The 16,286-nt window shown below is 58.3% G+C and overlaps 2 protein-coding genes across 8 annotated transcripts; one reads left to right on the top strand and one right to left on the bottom strand.

The window, feature by feature from the left end:
• The first annotated feature begins 1,129 nt into the window (after positions 1-1,129).
• PRSS53 (serine protease 53) lies at positions 1,130-6,427 on the top strand. Its single transcript, XM_001156750.7, is given in 12 exon segments — positions 1,130-1,327; positions 2,253-2,273; positions 2,380-2,542; positions 3,181-3,446; positions 3,588-3,742; positions 3,896-4,115; positions 4,819-4,969; positions 5,055-5,098; positions 5,101-5,298; positions 5,375-5,520; positions 5,743-5,959; positions 6,269-6,427. Coding segments are annotated over 12 exon segments (1,659 nt in total). The 5' UTR covers positions 1,130-1,269; the 3' UTR covers positions 6,289-6,427.
• A 138-nt stretch (positions 6,428-6,565) lies between these two features.
• ZNF646 (zinc finger protein 646) lies at positions 6,566-16,285 on the bottom strand. Of its 7 annotated transcripts, none has more exons than XM_063797766.1 (3): positions 16,198-16,285; positions 8,374-13,832; positions 6,566-7,107 (listed from the first exon to the last, which is right to left on the bottom strand). In XM_063797766.1, exons 2-3 carry the CDS (start codon positions 13,751-13,753, stop codon positions 6,986-6,988), a joined length of 5,502 nt encoding a protein of 1,833 aa, XP_063653836.1. In that variant the 5' UTR covers positions 13,754-13,832; positions 16,198-16,285; the 3' UTR covers positions 6,566-6,985. The 7 variants fall into 7 exon arrangements, 6 of the variants coding, with proteins under 6 accessions (XP_063653836.1, XP_063653834.1, XP_016785224.3 ...); XM_063797764.1 differs by lacking the exon at positions 16,198-16,285 and adding an exon at positions 15,317-15,755; XM_016929735.4 differs by lacking the exon at positions 16,198-16,285 and adding an exon at positions 15,358-15,682.
• Position 16,286: the final 1 nt, after the last annotated feature.

Here is a 16,286-nt window from a genome sequence, read left to right as displayed (position 1 = left end):
TCTCCAAAAAAAAAAAAAAAAAAAAAAAAAAAACTTGTGTTAACGTGTTAAACTCGTTTAATCTTTACAGTGATTTATGAGGTGGGTACTATTATTATCCCTATCTTGATGATAGGGACAGAGTGGCTAATTATTATGCCTGAGATCACACAGCTACTGCAGGAGGCTCTCAGGATTTGAATCCACCTGGTCCATCTGGCTCCAGCATCTATATGCTTTTTTTTTGTTGTTGGTTTGTTTTTGAGACGGACTTTCGCTCTTGTTGTCCAGGCTGGAGTGCAATGGCACAATTTCGGCTCACCACAATTCTCCTGCCTCAGCCTCCTGAGTAGCTGGGATTACAGGCATGCGCCACCAGGCCTGGCTAATTTTGTATTTTTAGTAGACAGTGTTTCTCTATGTTGGTCAGGCTGGTCTCGCACTCCCGACCTCAGGTGATCTGCCTGCTTTGGCCTCCCAAAGTGCTGGGATTACAGGCGTGAGCCACCATGCCCGGCCAGCATCTATAATATATGCTAAACCTTACCCACAGCTGCCTCTGTCTTGGGGTCAGGGTTCTTGAATGGTCTGGGCCAGCCTGAGTTAGGAGTGGGAAGAGGAAGAGGAGGCACGTGCCAAAGTGTTCTTCCCGCCTGACCGAGTCCTCTGCGCCTGTGAGGAAGGCGGGCACCACTGTCACCCTGTTTCCCGGGAAGCCAGCAGGCCCAGGGAGATACTGGGATTTGCCAAAGGCTCACAGCGAGCAAGCAGCAGTGGGTGCTGGCCCCTCACCACTCAGCCTGGCACACACTGTCTCTGAGCAGACCTGGGAGAAGGCATGTGAAACCCACCTAGCCCTGGATGGAAGAGAAGTGGGGGAGTGGAAATGAAAAGTGGGGACTGGGAGGAGCTGCCCACGTGCCCTCCATGGTTCCAGGATGGCACTTTCATGCTGGGAGTGAGCTTGCCCTGTGCCAGGCTGTCATTGAGGCGTTTTCCATTCAACAACTGTTTCTCAGACAAGGCACAGGCAGGTTAGCTCTCCCAGGCCACTCAAGTAGTAAGGAAACAGATTTAAACCCAGACAGTTTGGCTCCACGGCTAAGGCCCAGAGAGGGGTGGTGACAAGCCTAGGGTCACACAGCCACAGCCCCAGAGCTAGGAACTGCTGGCTAGGGCAAGCAGACAGCTGACTCCTAGCCAACTGGAGGTGGAGCAGAGGTGGAGCCAGGGAGACCCAGGTGGCCTCTCTGAGAGTGGAGCACAGGTGGCAGAGTGGCCCGGGGCAGCATGAAGTGGTGCTGGGGCCCAGTGCTGCTCATCGCGGGTGCCACGGTCCTCATGGAGGGTAAGCCGCCATGTGCTGGGGTATGGGGGTGGCCTGGTGGGGGCTCAGGGGCCATCTCTGCCCCAGCAGTCCCTGCTTCTTGGTGGGGGGACCGCCTGTGGGCGACAGTCCACCAGTGGGGATGTAACTCCATAGGACTCTGTGGGGCGGTATATGTGGCCACCTGTGTCAACATGGATGAGATTTTCTTGGGCCAGCTGCAGTTTGCGTTGGTGGGGCCTGTGGTCTTGTGTGTGTGTGAGGTGCTGCCTGCGTGTGTCCTGTGCCTGCCTCCCCCTCGACTTCCACAATGACGTCAGGCAAACTCTGGGCTCCTCTGGCCTCAGTTTCCCTTTCTTTTCATCCATCCTCCGGGCAGCCTGGCTCAGCTGTCTCATGGGGTGCCTGTGTGCCTGTGAGGGGCGGTGGGCAGGGGCCCTCTCTCTGGCGGGCTCTCAGGCAGTTTCTGGGAAGGTGCGGAAGACTGAGTCTCTAGACCAGGGTGAGGTAAGTCTCCATTTCTTGGGGCCCTCCCCACTTGGAAATGATGCAGGCCTCTAATCCTTCCTGTTAGGCCTCTGCTGCTAAGAGGACAATTAAGCTAATGCTCTCTACACACAGAGGCCGCCTGGCTGACTCAGTGGCGGGGGCAGGAGTTGGGGGTTTTGAAGCCTGGAGGAGGGCTGGCCTACTCCCAAGCTGAACACCAAGCCCCGGAGTGCTGAGCACAGCTGAAGGAGAATTAATTACTGAGTGTGCACACTGAATAGGTTCCAATAAAAGCTGTCTCGGCCTCATATAAATATTTTCATTCTGGGAGGGGCTGGTGAGGTAATCAGAGTCACAGGCAAGGACCCTGGGCCCGCCCCCCAGCCCATCCCCTCTCCTCCCCAAAGCTAGGCAGGCCTGGAGTCCCTGCGTCTCACCTGTGTCTCTCTCTTCCCAGGTCTTCAAGCCGCTCAGCGTGGTAAGGTCTGGGGACACGGGGCCTAGGTCTTACTTGGGTCTGGGTTGGGACTGGGGTGAGGTCAGGACAGGTATCTGCTGTCAGTGTGACCAACTCCTTTCCACAGCCTGTGGACAGCGTGGCCCCGGCCCCCCCAAGCCTCAGGAGGGCAACACAGTCTCTGGCGAGTGGCCCTGGCAGGCCAGTGTGAGGAGGCAAGGAGCCCACATCTGCAGCGGCTCCCTGGTGGCAGACACCTGGGTCCTCACTGCTGCCCACTGCTTTGAAAAGTAAGTCATGGCTGGGGTCAGGCAGGGTCTCCGGCTCTGGGGAGTGGACAATTTGTCTCAAGCCCCACAAGGCTAGTCCCTGCCTCTAGAGTAATAATAAAGAACCATTTACTGAGAATCTGCCATGTCCTGGGTACATACTGTCAAGTTAATTGTAACAACCACCTTTCATGGTAGAAGATTTACAAATCAGAAAACTCAGGTTGCAAGGGAATGACCTCGCTTAAAGTCACAGACTGAGGCCGGGCACAGTAGCTCACGCTTGTAATCCCAGCACTTTGGGAGGCCACGGAGGGAGGATCGCTTGAGCCCAAGAGTTCAAGACTAGCCTGTGCAACATAGCAAGACCATGTCTCTACAAAAACTGTAAAATTAGCCAGGCATGGTGGTGCACGCCTGTAGTCCCAGCTACTCACGAGGCTGAGGTGGGAGGATCGCTTGAGCCTGGGAGGTCAAGGCTTGTAGTGAGTCATGGTCATGCCACTGCACTGCAGCCTGGGCGACAGGACGAGACCCTACCTCAAAAAGAAAAAGCCGTGGAGTGCTCTCTGCTATCTTCCACCTACCTGTGGGGTCTCCCATGGTGTCACTGTCTACCCTTGCACTTAGCAGCCTGGACCTTGTCCTTCCCCTTCCAGGGCAGCAGCAACAGAACTGAACTCCTGGTCAGTGGTCCTGGGTTCTCTGCAGCGTGAGGGACTCAGCCCTGGGGCCGAAGAGGTGGGGGTGGCTGCCCTGCAGTTGCCCAGGGCCTATAACCACTACAGCCAGGGCTCAGACCTGGCCCTGCTGCAGCTCGCCCACCCCACGACCCACACACCCCTCTGCCTGCCCCAGCCTGCCCATCGCTTCCCCTTTGGAGCCTCCTGCTGGGCCACTGGCTGGGATCAGGACACCAGTGATGGTAAGTGCTGGCCCAGACTGAAGCTCGGAGAGGCACTCTGCTTGCCCAGCGTCACAGTCTCAGCTCCCAACTGTCCTGGCTTCCAGTCTCCCTTGCTTCCCAGATCCCAGACTCCAGCCCCAGCCCCGTCTCTTTCACCAGCTCCTGGGACCCTACGCAATCTGCGCCTGCGTCTCATCAGTCGCCCCACATGTAACTGTATCTACAACCAGCTGCACCAGCGACACCTGTCCAACCCGGCCCGGCCTGGGATGCTATGTGGGGGCCCCCAGCCTGGGGTGCAGGGCCCCTGTCAGGTCTGATAGGGAGAAGAGAAGGAGCAGAAGGGGAGGGGCCTAACCCTGGGCTGGGGGTTGGACTCACAGGACTGGGGGAAAGAGCTGCAATCAGAGGGTGTCTGCCATAGCTGGGCTCAGGCATCTGTCCTTGGCTTTGTTGCCTGGCTCCAGGGAGATTCCGGGGGCCCTGTGCTGTGCCTCGAGCCTGACGGACACTGGGTTCAGGCTGGCATCATCAGCTTTGCATCAAGCTGTGCCCAGGAGGACGCTCCTGTGCTGCTGACCAACACAGCTGCTCACAGTTCCTGGCTGCAGGCTCGAGTTCAGGGGGCAGCTTTCCTGGCCCAGAGCCCAGAGACCCCGGAGATGAGTGATGAGGACAGCTGTGTAGGTACGAGTGGGGCATGCTGGGAGTGGGCAGAAGCCACTGTGAAGCAAACCTCAGTTAGGACTAGAGAACTGGCATAGGCATCCACACCGCCGAGCCTAATTAGGGGGCTCTTTCACCCCCTGGGATGGGAACAGCCCTGTTAGGACTGAGAGGCACAGGCACTTTGGAACTCTACAGGTTTGGAGTTTAGGTGAGAAGAGGAATCTCTGAGACCTGACTTGGGTTTCTGGGGAAGTGGCAGGCTTCCAGCAGGGACCCAGCGAGCCTGCACAGGGTAGGGCTCCCAGTCAGAATTCCGGCATTAAGTGACTGGCATGCAAATTGAATGCAAAGTAATTCCTGGGATGGATATTATGTCTTGATGATAAGAGATGCACTAATGAGTCAGGAATACGGGAGGCAGGCCCAGCCTGGAGGGTGCAGACGGGTGGAGCAGGGGAGTGACAAGTAGGGGCATTCCCACGAGGCTGGGACAGGGGTCCCATCAGACCAACAGGGCTAAAAGCTCAGGCCCTGGCTTGCGAATCGCAAGTCTGCCACTTGCCTGTAGTTACAGAGCAAGGAAGTCTCTTAACCTCTCTGGAACTTTGGTTACCTTCAGTAATGAGGGGAACAAAATTCAATTTCAAAAGATACTGTGAGGATTTGATGGGAAGTGGGAAGTGCTTAGCAAGAAGTCAGATGAGGCACTCATCTGTTTCAGCCTGTGGATCCTTGAGGACAGCAGGTCCCCAGGCAGGAGCACCCTCCCCATGGCCCTGGGATGCCAGGCTGATGCATCAGGGACAGCTGGCCTGTGGCGGAGCCCTGGTGTCAGAGGAGGCGGTGCTAACTGCTGCCCACTGCTTCATTGGGTGAGTCTTGGATCCCTCTCTGCTGTGCCCCCTGCGCCTGCCGGCAGCCCTGTCACCTGGTGCCGTCCACACTGCCTCTGCACAGGCGCCAGGCCCCAGAGGAATGGAGCGTAGGGCTGGGGACCAGACCGGGGAGTGGGGCCTGAAGCAGCTCATCCTGCATGGAGCCTACACCCACCCTGAGGGGGGCTACGACGTGGCCCTCCTGCTGCTGGCCCAGCCTGTGACACTGGGAGCCAGCCTGCGGCCCCTCTGCCTGCCCTATGCTGACCACCACCTGCCTGATGGGGAGCGCGGCTGGGTTCTGGGACGGGCCCGCCCAGGAGCAGGTAGGTGGGCACAGGGCCAGGGCTGCTGTCCATCCAACCTGCAGGCCGGGGCAGCCAGCTTTCCCTTGCTCCACAGGCATCAGCTCCCTCCAGACAGTGCCCGTGACCCTCCTGGGGCCTAGGGCCTGCAGCCGGCTGCATGCAGCTCCTGGGGGTGACGGCAGCCCTATTCTGCCAGGGATGGTGTGTACCAGTGCTGTGGGTGAGCTGCCCAGCTGTGAGGTGAGCCCCAGGCCCCCACACCTTACCTAATAGGCCCCTGGCATCCCCTCACCCAATAGCTCAAGAACGGACCTTCCAGGCTTGGCCTCTGGACCCACCTCCCACCTGAAACTAAGCCTTTTTGCCAATTAGCCCCCAAACAGCCAGAGGTTCCCTAGCCTGCTCTACCGTCCTGCACAGCTGCCTATAAAAAGTCACCCAGTGTCACCTGACCCCTGACAGGGCCTGTCTGGGGCACCACTGGTGCATGAGGTGAGGGGCACATGGTTCCTGGCCGGGCTGCACAGCTTCGGAGATGCTTGCCAAGGCCCCGCCAGGCCGGCGGTCTTCACCGCACTCCCTGCCTATGAGGACTGGGTCAGCAGTTTGGACTGGCAGGTCTACTTCGCCGAGGAACCAGAGCCCGAGGCTGAGCCTGGAAGCTGCCTGGCCAACATAAGTATGTGGCCCCGGGGCCTCCTGCCAAACCCTGCCTCTCCAGGACCCTTCTCTCTCCAGTGAGAACGTGCCGTTCTAACCCACTCCAGCTGCCTTGGGTAGGGTGGAGCAACAGGCAGACCCATTTGATTCAGATTCTGGTTCTTTGTCATCGTGTGACTTGGAGCAGGCTGCTCAACCGCTTTGAGCCTCAGTATTCTCATCTGTCATGGCGGCCAAGACAGACCCTGTTCCTTCGAGGAATGGGGAGGGAGGGAGGGACCAAAGCCGTGAGGATGAGGACAACTCCACCCTCCTTCCTTCCCCACAGGCCAACCAACCAGCTGCTGACAGGGGACCTGGCCATTCTCAGGACAAGAGAATGCAGGCAGGCAAATGGCATTACTGCCCCTGTCCTCCCCACCCTGTCATGTGTGATTCCAGGCACCAGGGCAGGCCCAGAAGCCCAGCAGCTGTGGGAAGGAACCTGCCTGGGGCCACAGGTGCCCACTCCCCACCCTGCAGGACAGGGGTGTCTGTGGACATTCCCACACCCAACTCTGCTACCAAGCAGGTGTCCCAGCTTTCCTCCTCCTTTACCCTTTCAGATACAATCACGCCAGCCACGTTGTTTTGAAAATTTCTTTTTTTGGGGGGCAGCAGTTTTCCTTTTTTTAAACTTAAATAAATTGTTACAAAATAGACTTTAGAAAATAAGTTACAAATTGTAGCAAAAGGCTCCCTTCCACAGGCAACTTTCCCACCGGTGGGGCTCTGCATCCGCCTCTCCCTGGTGTTCCAATCTGGCTGCTGAGGGTGGCGCTGAGAAGAGCACGGTGATGAGGCTGGGGGAAGGAGGTCCTTCAAGGACAGGGACGCGAGGAACACCCCACCCCCTCCTTGGGAAAGAAGCCAGATCTGGGTCCTCTTCACAAGGGGAGAGGAGAAGATATGGGGATGCCCAAACTACTCCTGAGAAAATGTGGAGATCAAGCCCCTCCCTGCACGCGCTCCCTCCCCCAGATTCTGATCTTTGGAGACTTGAAGTTCAGAGGGAGAAGCTGAGGTCTGCAGGCCACTGGGGTGAAGGATCCAGGAGTGGGGTCGTGGGGGTGGGTGGAGGGGGCAATGGCAAGTCCCCTCTGCCCGTCACTGGTGCCACTGGGGCTCCTGGGGGGAGAGAGAGAGGAGGTCACCAACTGAGGGGCAGACCCCGCACAGCGTGTACCCCCTCCCAGCCCTGCAGGCCATTCCCCCGCCCCTGGCCCCGGAGGCCCAGATGAGAACAGGGATTCTAGGCCTCCTAATTATTTTCCCAGCCCTGGCAAACTGGCTCCTCCCTCATATCCCTTGAGGTCATGAGAAATCTTCTATCCTTAAAGCCATTCCTTCAGCTTTCAGGTGACTCCCACCTGCCCTCTGCTCTGACAAGGCCTGTCAAGGGCCCACCATCTCAGGGCCACCCACCCTCGGTGGCCACTAGATGGAATGGGTCCGCCTCTACTAGAGGAGGTGGAGAGGCCAGCCCAGGTCCTGCTGAGGGAACCGGCCGCCCCACTCCCTGGCAGCTGCGGCTTCCAGCAGTGCTGGGTGGAGGCGATTCCCCACGGAGATGCCCTCTGATCAGGGATGTGACACGGGCTAATGACTGTTGTTGCTGCAGCTGGGCCTGGACTTCAAGGAAACAATTATCTGTGACTCAGTCCTCCAGTTAAAGGTGTGCAGAGGGTGGCAGGGTGCGCAGGTAGAAAGGGTGGTTTGGTTGGATCCTAAAAAGGCCGTTGGCAGCAGAGGGAGAAGGGGCTGAATAAAGGTTAGAGAAGAGATGGGAGCAACACTGACAGGGAAGGACCAGAGGTCTAGTTTCCAAGGAGAGGAGCAGCAGAGACAAGGCGCAGGGAAAGAGGGACAGGGAGTAGGGTGCCAACCAGTGAACCAGTTTCCGTGGCCAAGTCAGCAGGGAAGCCGTGGAGCCCATGCCCCATCCCTTGTTCCCTGGCACCCGGCCTGCTCCAGGAAAGAATGGAACCTAGACCAAACCAATGGCTTCCTCTTTTTCTCTGGAAGTCATTACTTTACTGGCTGACTCAGGAGGGTTTCCAGACACAGCAGCCAGGGGGTACCCAGTGACCTTCCCCTGAACAGAAAGACCATTCCATTCTGGCTACAGTGTAATGGAGGAGCCCAGGTAGCAGCCTCGGCCTGACCACGCCCCCACGTGCTGCCCAACCCACCCTATTTGTTATACCTGACCTGCGGGTGCTCAGCTCAGCACATCCTCAAACTACTTCTCTCACCCCATAGCCAAGCCCCCGCCCACCTCTTAGAATCCCCGGGGCTCTCTCCTCTCACTCCTTGCTCCCCCACCCACTTTGGGGCTGGACTTCCCCCTCCACTGTGTGCCCACCTCCTCCTGGGACCCTTCATGCCCCCTACCGGAGCCGGCCACCGTCCACTCCTCCTGGTGCTGCTGCTGGTGCTGCACGAAGCTGATTCGGCGGCGGAAGTGGCGGGGACAATGGGGGCAGGTGAAAGGCCCCTCCCGGGGTGCATGGACCCGCCCGTGGCCCTCCAGCCGGGCAGCTGTCCGAAAGGCCTTGCCACAGATGCTGCAGCAGTGGCGCTTGGGGTCCGTGTGGGTCCTGCTGTGGTTCTTAAGAGACAGCAGGTTAGGGAGAAGTTTGGGACAGAGGGAGCACGGGTATAACCCTGTGGTGTGGGCCTTCTGGTGGTTCAGCAGGCTGCCAGCATGGCGGTAGGAGCGCCCGCACTGGGTGCAGCGGAAGGGCCGCTCCTTGTCCTCAGCCGCCATGGACGTCACCGCTTGTCCTCCCCTGGCTCTCTCCACACTCTCTCCTGGGTCTCTGGGGGTTTCTGATGGGGCCTCCCGGGCTTTCCCTTGACCAGGGAGAACCACCTGGTCCTCCCCAGTCCCGGCTTTGGGATCTCTGGCCTCCTCCATCTGGGCTGGCACCTGGCTGTGGCCCCGGGCATGAGCCTGCAGGTGGCTGGCCAGTTCCTGGTGGGACTCAAAGGCTTTGCCACAGTCAGGACAGGCAAAGGTCTGGGCGTCTATGTGGTTGTGGCTGTGGCTCTTTGTGGCCACAGGATTTAAGAACTCCTTGGAGCAGAGCAGGCAATAGTGTCGGTCTGTCTTGTGGGTGTTGTGGTTCAAGAGGCTGCCCGACTGGCAGTAAGTCTTGCCACACTGGCTGCAAGAGGAGGAGTGGCTCCCTGGCTGCAGCTGAGAGCTGTTGTCTCTGTTGTCCCAGCTATCCATGTGACTCAGATTAGGTCCATTGAGCTGGCAGTCACTAGCGTGGCAAGGACTCCTGTGGACACTGTCCTCTGGCTCCTCTGACCTAGTTAGGAACTGAGGAACCCAGCCTCCACTATGATTCCCCAGTCCCCCACCTACCGGCCACCCACCTGCCTTCCCTGCACCCCAGGACAGTGGCTCTGGGGCTTCTGAGCTTGCTGCCCTGATGGGGCTCTGACTGCGCTCCCCTGGCCTTGGGACTCCATCCTCCAAGTGGGGTACTGGCTCAGCACCACCCAATTGGGTCTCTAGTCCCTGGCTGCCAGCCAGGTTCGCCTCACTGGCCGCTGTGCCATCCAGGCCTCCCTGGCCATTGGCTGGCTCCCTTTCTGTCTCCTCATGCTCCCGCAGGTGCCGCTCCAAAGATCCCCGGCCAGGGAAGCTGCGGCCACAGAGGGCGCAACGCACAGCTGTGCGCCTGGACCGTCCAGCCCGTCGCCGCCGATTCTCTGAGTGCAGCCTCTGGTGGTCCTTCAGGGCCATGCGGTTGGAGTAGGTCTTGGGGCAGGTGGGGCAGCTGTACTGGCCCGTCTCGTGGCTGCGCCGGTGGTTCAGGAGGCTGCCGGCGTGGCGATAGGTCCGCCCGCACTGCCCACAGCGGAAGGGCCGATCTTCCCGAGTCGCCTTTCGGGTGCCCCCACCCCCACGCCGTTCCATGTGGACCCGCTGGTGGCTGGCCAGCTGTTTCCGCAGGCGGAAGGCCTTCCCACACTCGCTGCAGCGGAAACGTCGGGGATCTGCATGGATGCGCCGGTGGTTCTTGAGGGACATGAGGTTTGAGAAGCCCTTGGAGCAGGCCTGACAGCCAAAGTGGCCGGTCTGGTGGCTCTGCCGGTGGTTGATGAGGCTGCCGGCGTGCTTGTAGGATCGGCCACACAACTCGCAGCTGAAGGGCCGCTCAGAGCTGGCTTCAGTCTGGCAGCCCTTCTCGGCGGTCTCCAGCCTGGGCTCTATCTCCTCCCCCTTCACAGTGGTCTCCTCCCACACCTCTTCTTTCACCCTGGCCACTTCCTCCAGGGGCTCCACTTTAAGTTCTTCCTGGAGCTTCTCGACTTCTGCTTGCCCCGGCCCCTCCTCTGCCATGTGCTGGGGCTTGTTGCTGCCTCCTTCTGGGATGGGCCCAACCTGCGGCTCACTGCTACCTGCTGCCTCTGGGATGGGCCCAACCTGGGGCTCAGAGCCTTTGCAGCGAGGGTGGTTCCGCAGATGATTACGGTAGGCAGCCAGGTTGGGGTAGCAGCGGGAGCAGACAGGGCAGAGAAAGTCTCCAGTCTGGTGGATCTTGCGGTGGTTCACCAGGCTGCCCCCATGGCGATAGGTCTTGCCACACTGGTTGCAGCGGAAGGGGCGGGGCTGAGCCTCCAGCAAACTTTCCCCACCCTGGATGCAGAGGCTGTCTCCCAAGGGGGTGCCTGCTCCCTCTTGAGACTTGGCATCTCCACCCTCTCCAGAGACAGAATTCACTATGTCCTCCAAGACACTGTCCACGACCATCTCCATGGCATCACCTGCCACTCCCAAGGGGCTGGGAGCCTTGTCTGCAGTAGTCCCAGAACTCTGACTTTGGTGGTGACGCTCCAGGCTCCCCAGGTCATCGTAGGTCTGACCACAGCAGCCACAGATGTGACCATACCCTGCACTGTCCAGCGCTTCCACCTCCCGCTGCAGCTGATTCAGCAGCTCTGCTTCCGAGAGCTGCAGTGGTGGACTGCGTGCAGGGGCTGCCTCTGCCACTCCTTCCTCTTCCCCCTCCTCCTCTGAGCCCTCAGTCATGCCAGAGGAGCTGTGGGCCTGGCGCCGGTGAAGCCTGTAGCCAGCCCGCCCAGGGAAGATCATGCCGCAGAGGCAGCAGAGGAAAGGCTGTGCTGAGGTCGCCTCCCCAGGCCTATGGTTCTGGAAGTGGCTGCGGAGGGCAGGCAGAGAGTCAAACTCCTTCGGGCAGAGGGAGCACTGATAGATGCCTGGTGGGTGGCAGGGCCTGTGGCTCAGCAGGCCAGTGGCATGGGGGAAAGAATGCCCACAGTCAGAGCATGTGTGAGCGGCCCCAGCCTGCCAGCCAGTGACAGCATTGGCAGAGTGGGAAGAGGAGTTGGGTTGGCCAGTGGCTGGCTTCTGGTCTTCATCCACCCCAGTGAGGCTATCGCAGAAGTGAGTGCCACCACCTTCCTCACCTGGGATGTCCAAGTTGTCAAGTAAACTGGCATCCTTCCTTTTCAGTCCTTCCCCAGTGCCTCCACTCTCTTTATCACCCTGGAAATGGGTCTCATCCCTCTCAAGCCCACATTTGTCCCCTTCAGATTCAGCCTGCAAACAGTCCCCATCACTTTCCAGGTTGCCTTCAGCCCCATGAGGACTTTCCCCTGAAGGGTCTTGGGGAGACTCCAGGCCTTCATTGTCTTCTAGCTCCCGGGTCCAGCTCTCCGCTGCCAGGAGTTTGGCTTCTCTCCCACCGCTGGCACCGCCAGCCCGCTTCCGATGCCGCCTGCTCCGCCGCCGACTGTGCCGGCGCAAGTGGTTCTTCATGGCAGCCATGGTGTGGAAGTGCTTGGCACAGGCCCCACAACTGAAGTCTCCTGTCTGGTGGGTCTGCCTGTGGTTGATAAGGCTGCCTGAGTGGCGATAGCTCTTTCCACAGTCTCGGCAGGCAAAGGCCCTAGGAGGTGACATTGTGGTCTCTGTTCTGCTATTTTCCTTTTCCCCTGCCCCATGAGTCAGGCCATGACGTTCAAGGCTCTCAGGGTCTTCAAAGAGCAGCCCACAGATGCTACAGATATGTGCTGCTGTCTTGTCTGCTGCTGGGGTGATGTCCGTGGCCTCTTCTTCATGTTTGCACACATGGTCCTGATCTGTGTGCGGGGCTGCCTCTGCCTCCACTGGGTCAGGCGGGAGTTCTACCTTGAGGTGGCTGGGGGCACCCTCAGCCCCGATGTCTGCACTTCGGCGAGCAGCCTTGCAATGTACCCGCACGTGGTTGCGCAGGGCCATGAGATTGGGGTACTTGCGGGGACAGAGTGAGCACTGGTACTCTCCAGTCCGATGGCTGTGGCGATGGTTCACCAGGCTCCCCCGGTGGCGGTAAGCACGACCACACTCACTGCACTTATAGGGCCGATGGTCCAGGGTGGTGGTGGGGTCCTCTTCCTCTTTGTGGGTGGTCTCAGCCAGCAGCAGGGGAGCTGGTGGGACTGATGGCTGCCCATTTTCCCCAACTCCTTGCCTGGGCCTGTGATGAGCCCGCACATGGTTTTTGAGGGCAGCCGCATTGAACAGCTGCTTAGAACAGAGTGAGCAGGGGTAGACACCTGTCTGGTGGCTCTTTCGATGGTTGATGAGGCTCCCAGCATGGCGGTAAGTACGGCCACAGTCCCCACAGCGGAAAGGCCGGTATTCCTCCAGGCCACTGTCCTCCAGCTCCCCAGAGGTGCTGAGCTCCGCAGAGCCATTCAGCATCCGTGCACTGGGGAGCTGGTCCTGGCTGCTCTCATCTGTGTGCCCATTGGTGGTGGGCATCCCTTTCTCCTCCCAGTGTGGCTCCTGCCTTTCACCCTCATGGGACTGCTGGTGTTCCAGCAGCTCCCGGGGGAGCCGGAAGACACGGGGGCAGTGGGGACAGTGGTAAGGCCGATACTGGGCATGCAGTCGAGAGTGGTTCTTCAGAGCCATGAGGTTAGAGAACTCCTTGAAACAGATGGCACAGGGGTAGATGCCCAGCGTGTGGCTCTGGCGGTGGTTGGTGAGGCTCCCGGCGTGCTTGTAGGTCTTGCCACACTGACTACATTTGTACCGCCGCTCCTCCTCAGCAGGAGGGGACTGGGTGGGCTCCTGGCCCCCTGTGAAGTTCACTACTGATTCAGCCAGATACTGTTCCAAGTTGCTAAGAAGGCTGCTGGCTGGGATGGGGAGAGGAGGGGCTCTGGCAGAGTTAGTGGAGGGTCCCCAGCCGTCTGCACCATCCTCAGGACCTGGGTGGCTTGCCAAGCCTTCTCTTTGTCTGGTGGGCAGATCTTCCCACGTACCCGAAGCTGCCCTGGGGTCAGGTACAGATTCACAGTCAGGTGTCTCTTCTGTATGTTTTGTCTGGTTTTCCCAGCCTTCACTAGAGCCAAGCCTTTGGCCCCAGGAGTCAGTGGACACCGTCTCACCCTGGAGGTGTGGAGTGGCTTCCTTGGGGCGTGGGGGCCTGTGCCTGCGGCGGCCCTCAGGAGCATGTGTCCTCATATGGCTCTTGAGAGCCATGGGATTGGAGAAGTCCTTGCCACAGGTGGTACAGGGGAAAAGGCCAGTCTCGTGGGTCCGACGATGGTTAACCAGGCTCCCGGGGTGACGGTAGCCCCGCCCACACTGCTGACAACGGTAGGGCCGAGGGATGCTGTCAGCCTCCTCACTGTCCTGGTTGGGAGATGGATGGAGCAGTTCTCGGTGCCGAGAGAGCTCTGGGAGGCTGGGAAAGTGGCGCTGACAGTCGGAGCAGCTGAGTGAGGGGGGTGTGTCCTCCATGGGGCAACGTAGCAGAAACCTGGAGGTTCAGAAGGAGCAGACACGTGGCAGCACCTTCCTCTGGTGGAGGGGCCAAGGCCTAGGAAGAGGGGGCAGTGGTCAAAAGGAAGGCCTGAATTAACTTCGCCTCTTGGCTCTACGAGCAACAAGTTCACCTGAGGTCACTGAGAGGTTCCCCAAGCATCCATGCCCAAGGACCTAATTTCTACTAGATCCAATCTGCAGGCACCATCATTTAAGGCTTCCCTGTGCACAAGCTTCCCAAATATAGGAGCTCCCCTAGGCTTAAGTCATCCCTACAGGTATAGCTAAGGAAATTAAAGTTGAGAGAGATGCAACCTACTTCTGATCACAGACCTGTTATGTTCTTCAGACCAGACTCAAAAGGCATTACTGTCCTTTAAGAACAGTAGGAATCTGCTCCCTACAATCCTGAAACAAAAATTTTCTGTGACATCTTAAAAGGACACCAAAACCTTCTCTAGGCCTTTCAATAAGAGAAGTCCAAATCTTCCTACTTCATCTCTCAGCCAAACAGAGTAGCTGAGAAGCACTGAAAAAGCAGCTGTTTCCTCCAGTTAATAGCTGAGGACCTGAGAGGAGAGGTTAGAGGCCTCCTTCAGGGAAAGGGCTGGCTTGTTCCCCCACCACCCCGAGTCATTTCAGTGTCACAAGGTCTCTTTTCCTTGTGACAAGAGAGTTAAGAGAGTTAAGACTCTCTTAACTGGGCCAGGCGTGGTGGCTCACGCCTGTAATCCCAGCACTTTGGGAGGCCGAGGCTGGTGGATCACCTGAGTTCAGGAGTTCAAGACCAGCCTGGCCAACATGGTGAAACCCTGTCTCTACTAAAAATACAAAAATTAGCCGGGCGTGGTGGTGGGCACCTGTAATTCTAGCTACTCAGGAGGCTGAGGCTGAAGAACTGCTTGAACCTGGGAGGTGGAGGTTGCAGTGAGCTGAGATCCCACCACAGCACTCCAGCCTGGGTGACAGAGCGAGACTCCATCTCAAAAAAACAAAAAACCCCAAAAGACTCTCTTAGCGACTTCTTTTATCTACTTCCCTTGAACTCAAACTATCTTCCATCTTGGGAATAACATCAATACCAGGTTGTAATGTCACTTCATTGCCTACCTTTTCTCTCCCATGCCTCCTGATCTTACCCTCACCAGTCTTTCTCATTTTTTTCTTCTGCCTCCTCTCTTAATACTGATGATGACAGCAACTCATGAAGAGTATTATATTACCATGTGCCAGGCACTGTGCTAACTATATTCATTGTGTTACTCAATCCTCAGAACACACGGCAATGCCTGTTATTCTAGTTCACGTAACAGCAAACCCCCTGACTGAGGCGGTCTTCATCCCAAAGCCCTTGCTCTCTCATGCCTCCTACATCGTCTTGTCCTTCTCCAACTCTGACTCTTCTTCCCATGGGACCCCAGTACAACTGTTTCCGACCGTAAACCCCTTCACTGAACCTGCCCCCGGAATTCTCACCTCACAAAGCCCCTTTGATCAAAAGTCCCCTCCCCTAGTCAACCACCAATGAAGTCCTCTGACCTCACTCATCTCGTCTGCCAATTTCCTCTCAAGACGCCTACCTCGCACCGGCGGCCCCCTCTCCTTCCCGCCGCGGGCGCGTCAGTTGGGGACCGCGAACGAGAGCGCGCCTGCGCACTGGGACCCTTACCCTAACTGCAGCCGCGCGCCCCAAGGGGTGGCTGTCGGGGGGCTCTCGCGCTCCCACACACGCACACTCAGCCAGGGTTCCCGGGAGGTGGGAGGGAAGGGAAAGAGGGAAAGGAGAAGGGGGGAAGAGGAAGGAGGTAGAGAAAAGAGGGCGCAGCTGGCATGAGCCAGGAGTCTACCCCCAGCTCTGCGGACACTTCCTATTGTTACTAGGAAACAGGAAGTGTCCTTAGGTACAAAAGCTTCCCCGCGAAACTTCCGCTTCGGGAGCACTGCCTGTCCCGCCTCCGAGCCGCAGTTTTACGCAGACACACTTCCGGCGCTAGGTTCTAGGTCTGCACGGCTGACTCCGCCCACGTAGGTCACAACGCGGCGTCTTTGCACGCTATGCTAGCCACACTTCCGGCAAGAGCAGCTAGAATCGTTCCGGTGCACATTGAATAGACGCAGAAAGGGAGAAAAAGATTCTACAGCCCTGGCCACAGTACTTTGGTGACACTTTTCGTGGGGCTCTCTGGAGGACTTTTCCCAAGGCAGATGGAGAAAACTTCGTGAAACCCACTCCTTGCTATTAAAGGAAATGTTGTGGAATATAATTGGACTTAGGTTTTGCAGAGCTTGAGCATGGCCTTTTTGTCCTCCCACCTTCTGGTTCTTGAAGACATTGCCGGTGACCTGGCCCCAGACTAACACAAGGCGGGCGTATACCGTCAGCCTGCCCGGCGTCCCCTTGCCTCAGCACACACACAGACCTCTTGCAAGATGCTTCTCTGCCGCCATAGGCTGGAGGTTCCCCGGGAACTTTCCCTTCCTTCCTAGCTGAGGAAGATCCCTCACTTCC

The sequence above is a fragment of the Pan troglodytes genome, chromosome 18 (genome assembly GCF_028858775.2).
Source record: "Pan troglodytes isolate AG18354 chromosome 18, NHGRI_mPanTro3-v2.0_pri, whole genome shotgun sequence".
NCBI classification, from domain to species: Eukaryota; Metazoa; Chordata; class Mammalia; order Primates; family Hominidae; genus Pan; species Pan troglodytes.
The sequence above is the reverse complement of the archived record's forward strand: the minus strand, read 5'-3'. Positions and strand labels throughout refer to the sequence as shown.

Excerpts from the sequence above, each read along its gene's own strand:
- ZNF646 (XM_063797766.1), bottom strand. The coding sequence starts at position 13,753 with ATGGAGGACACACCCCCCTCACTCAGCTGCTCCGACTGTCAGCGCCAC. Across the intron at positions 7,108-8,373 it reads GTGGACGGTGGCCGGCTCCG|GAGCCCCAGTGGCACCAGTG; the intron begins GTAGGGGGCATG and ends CTCTCCCCCCAG.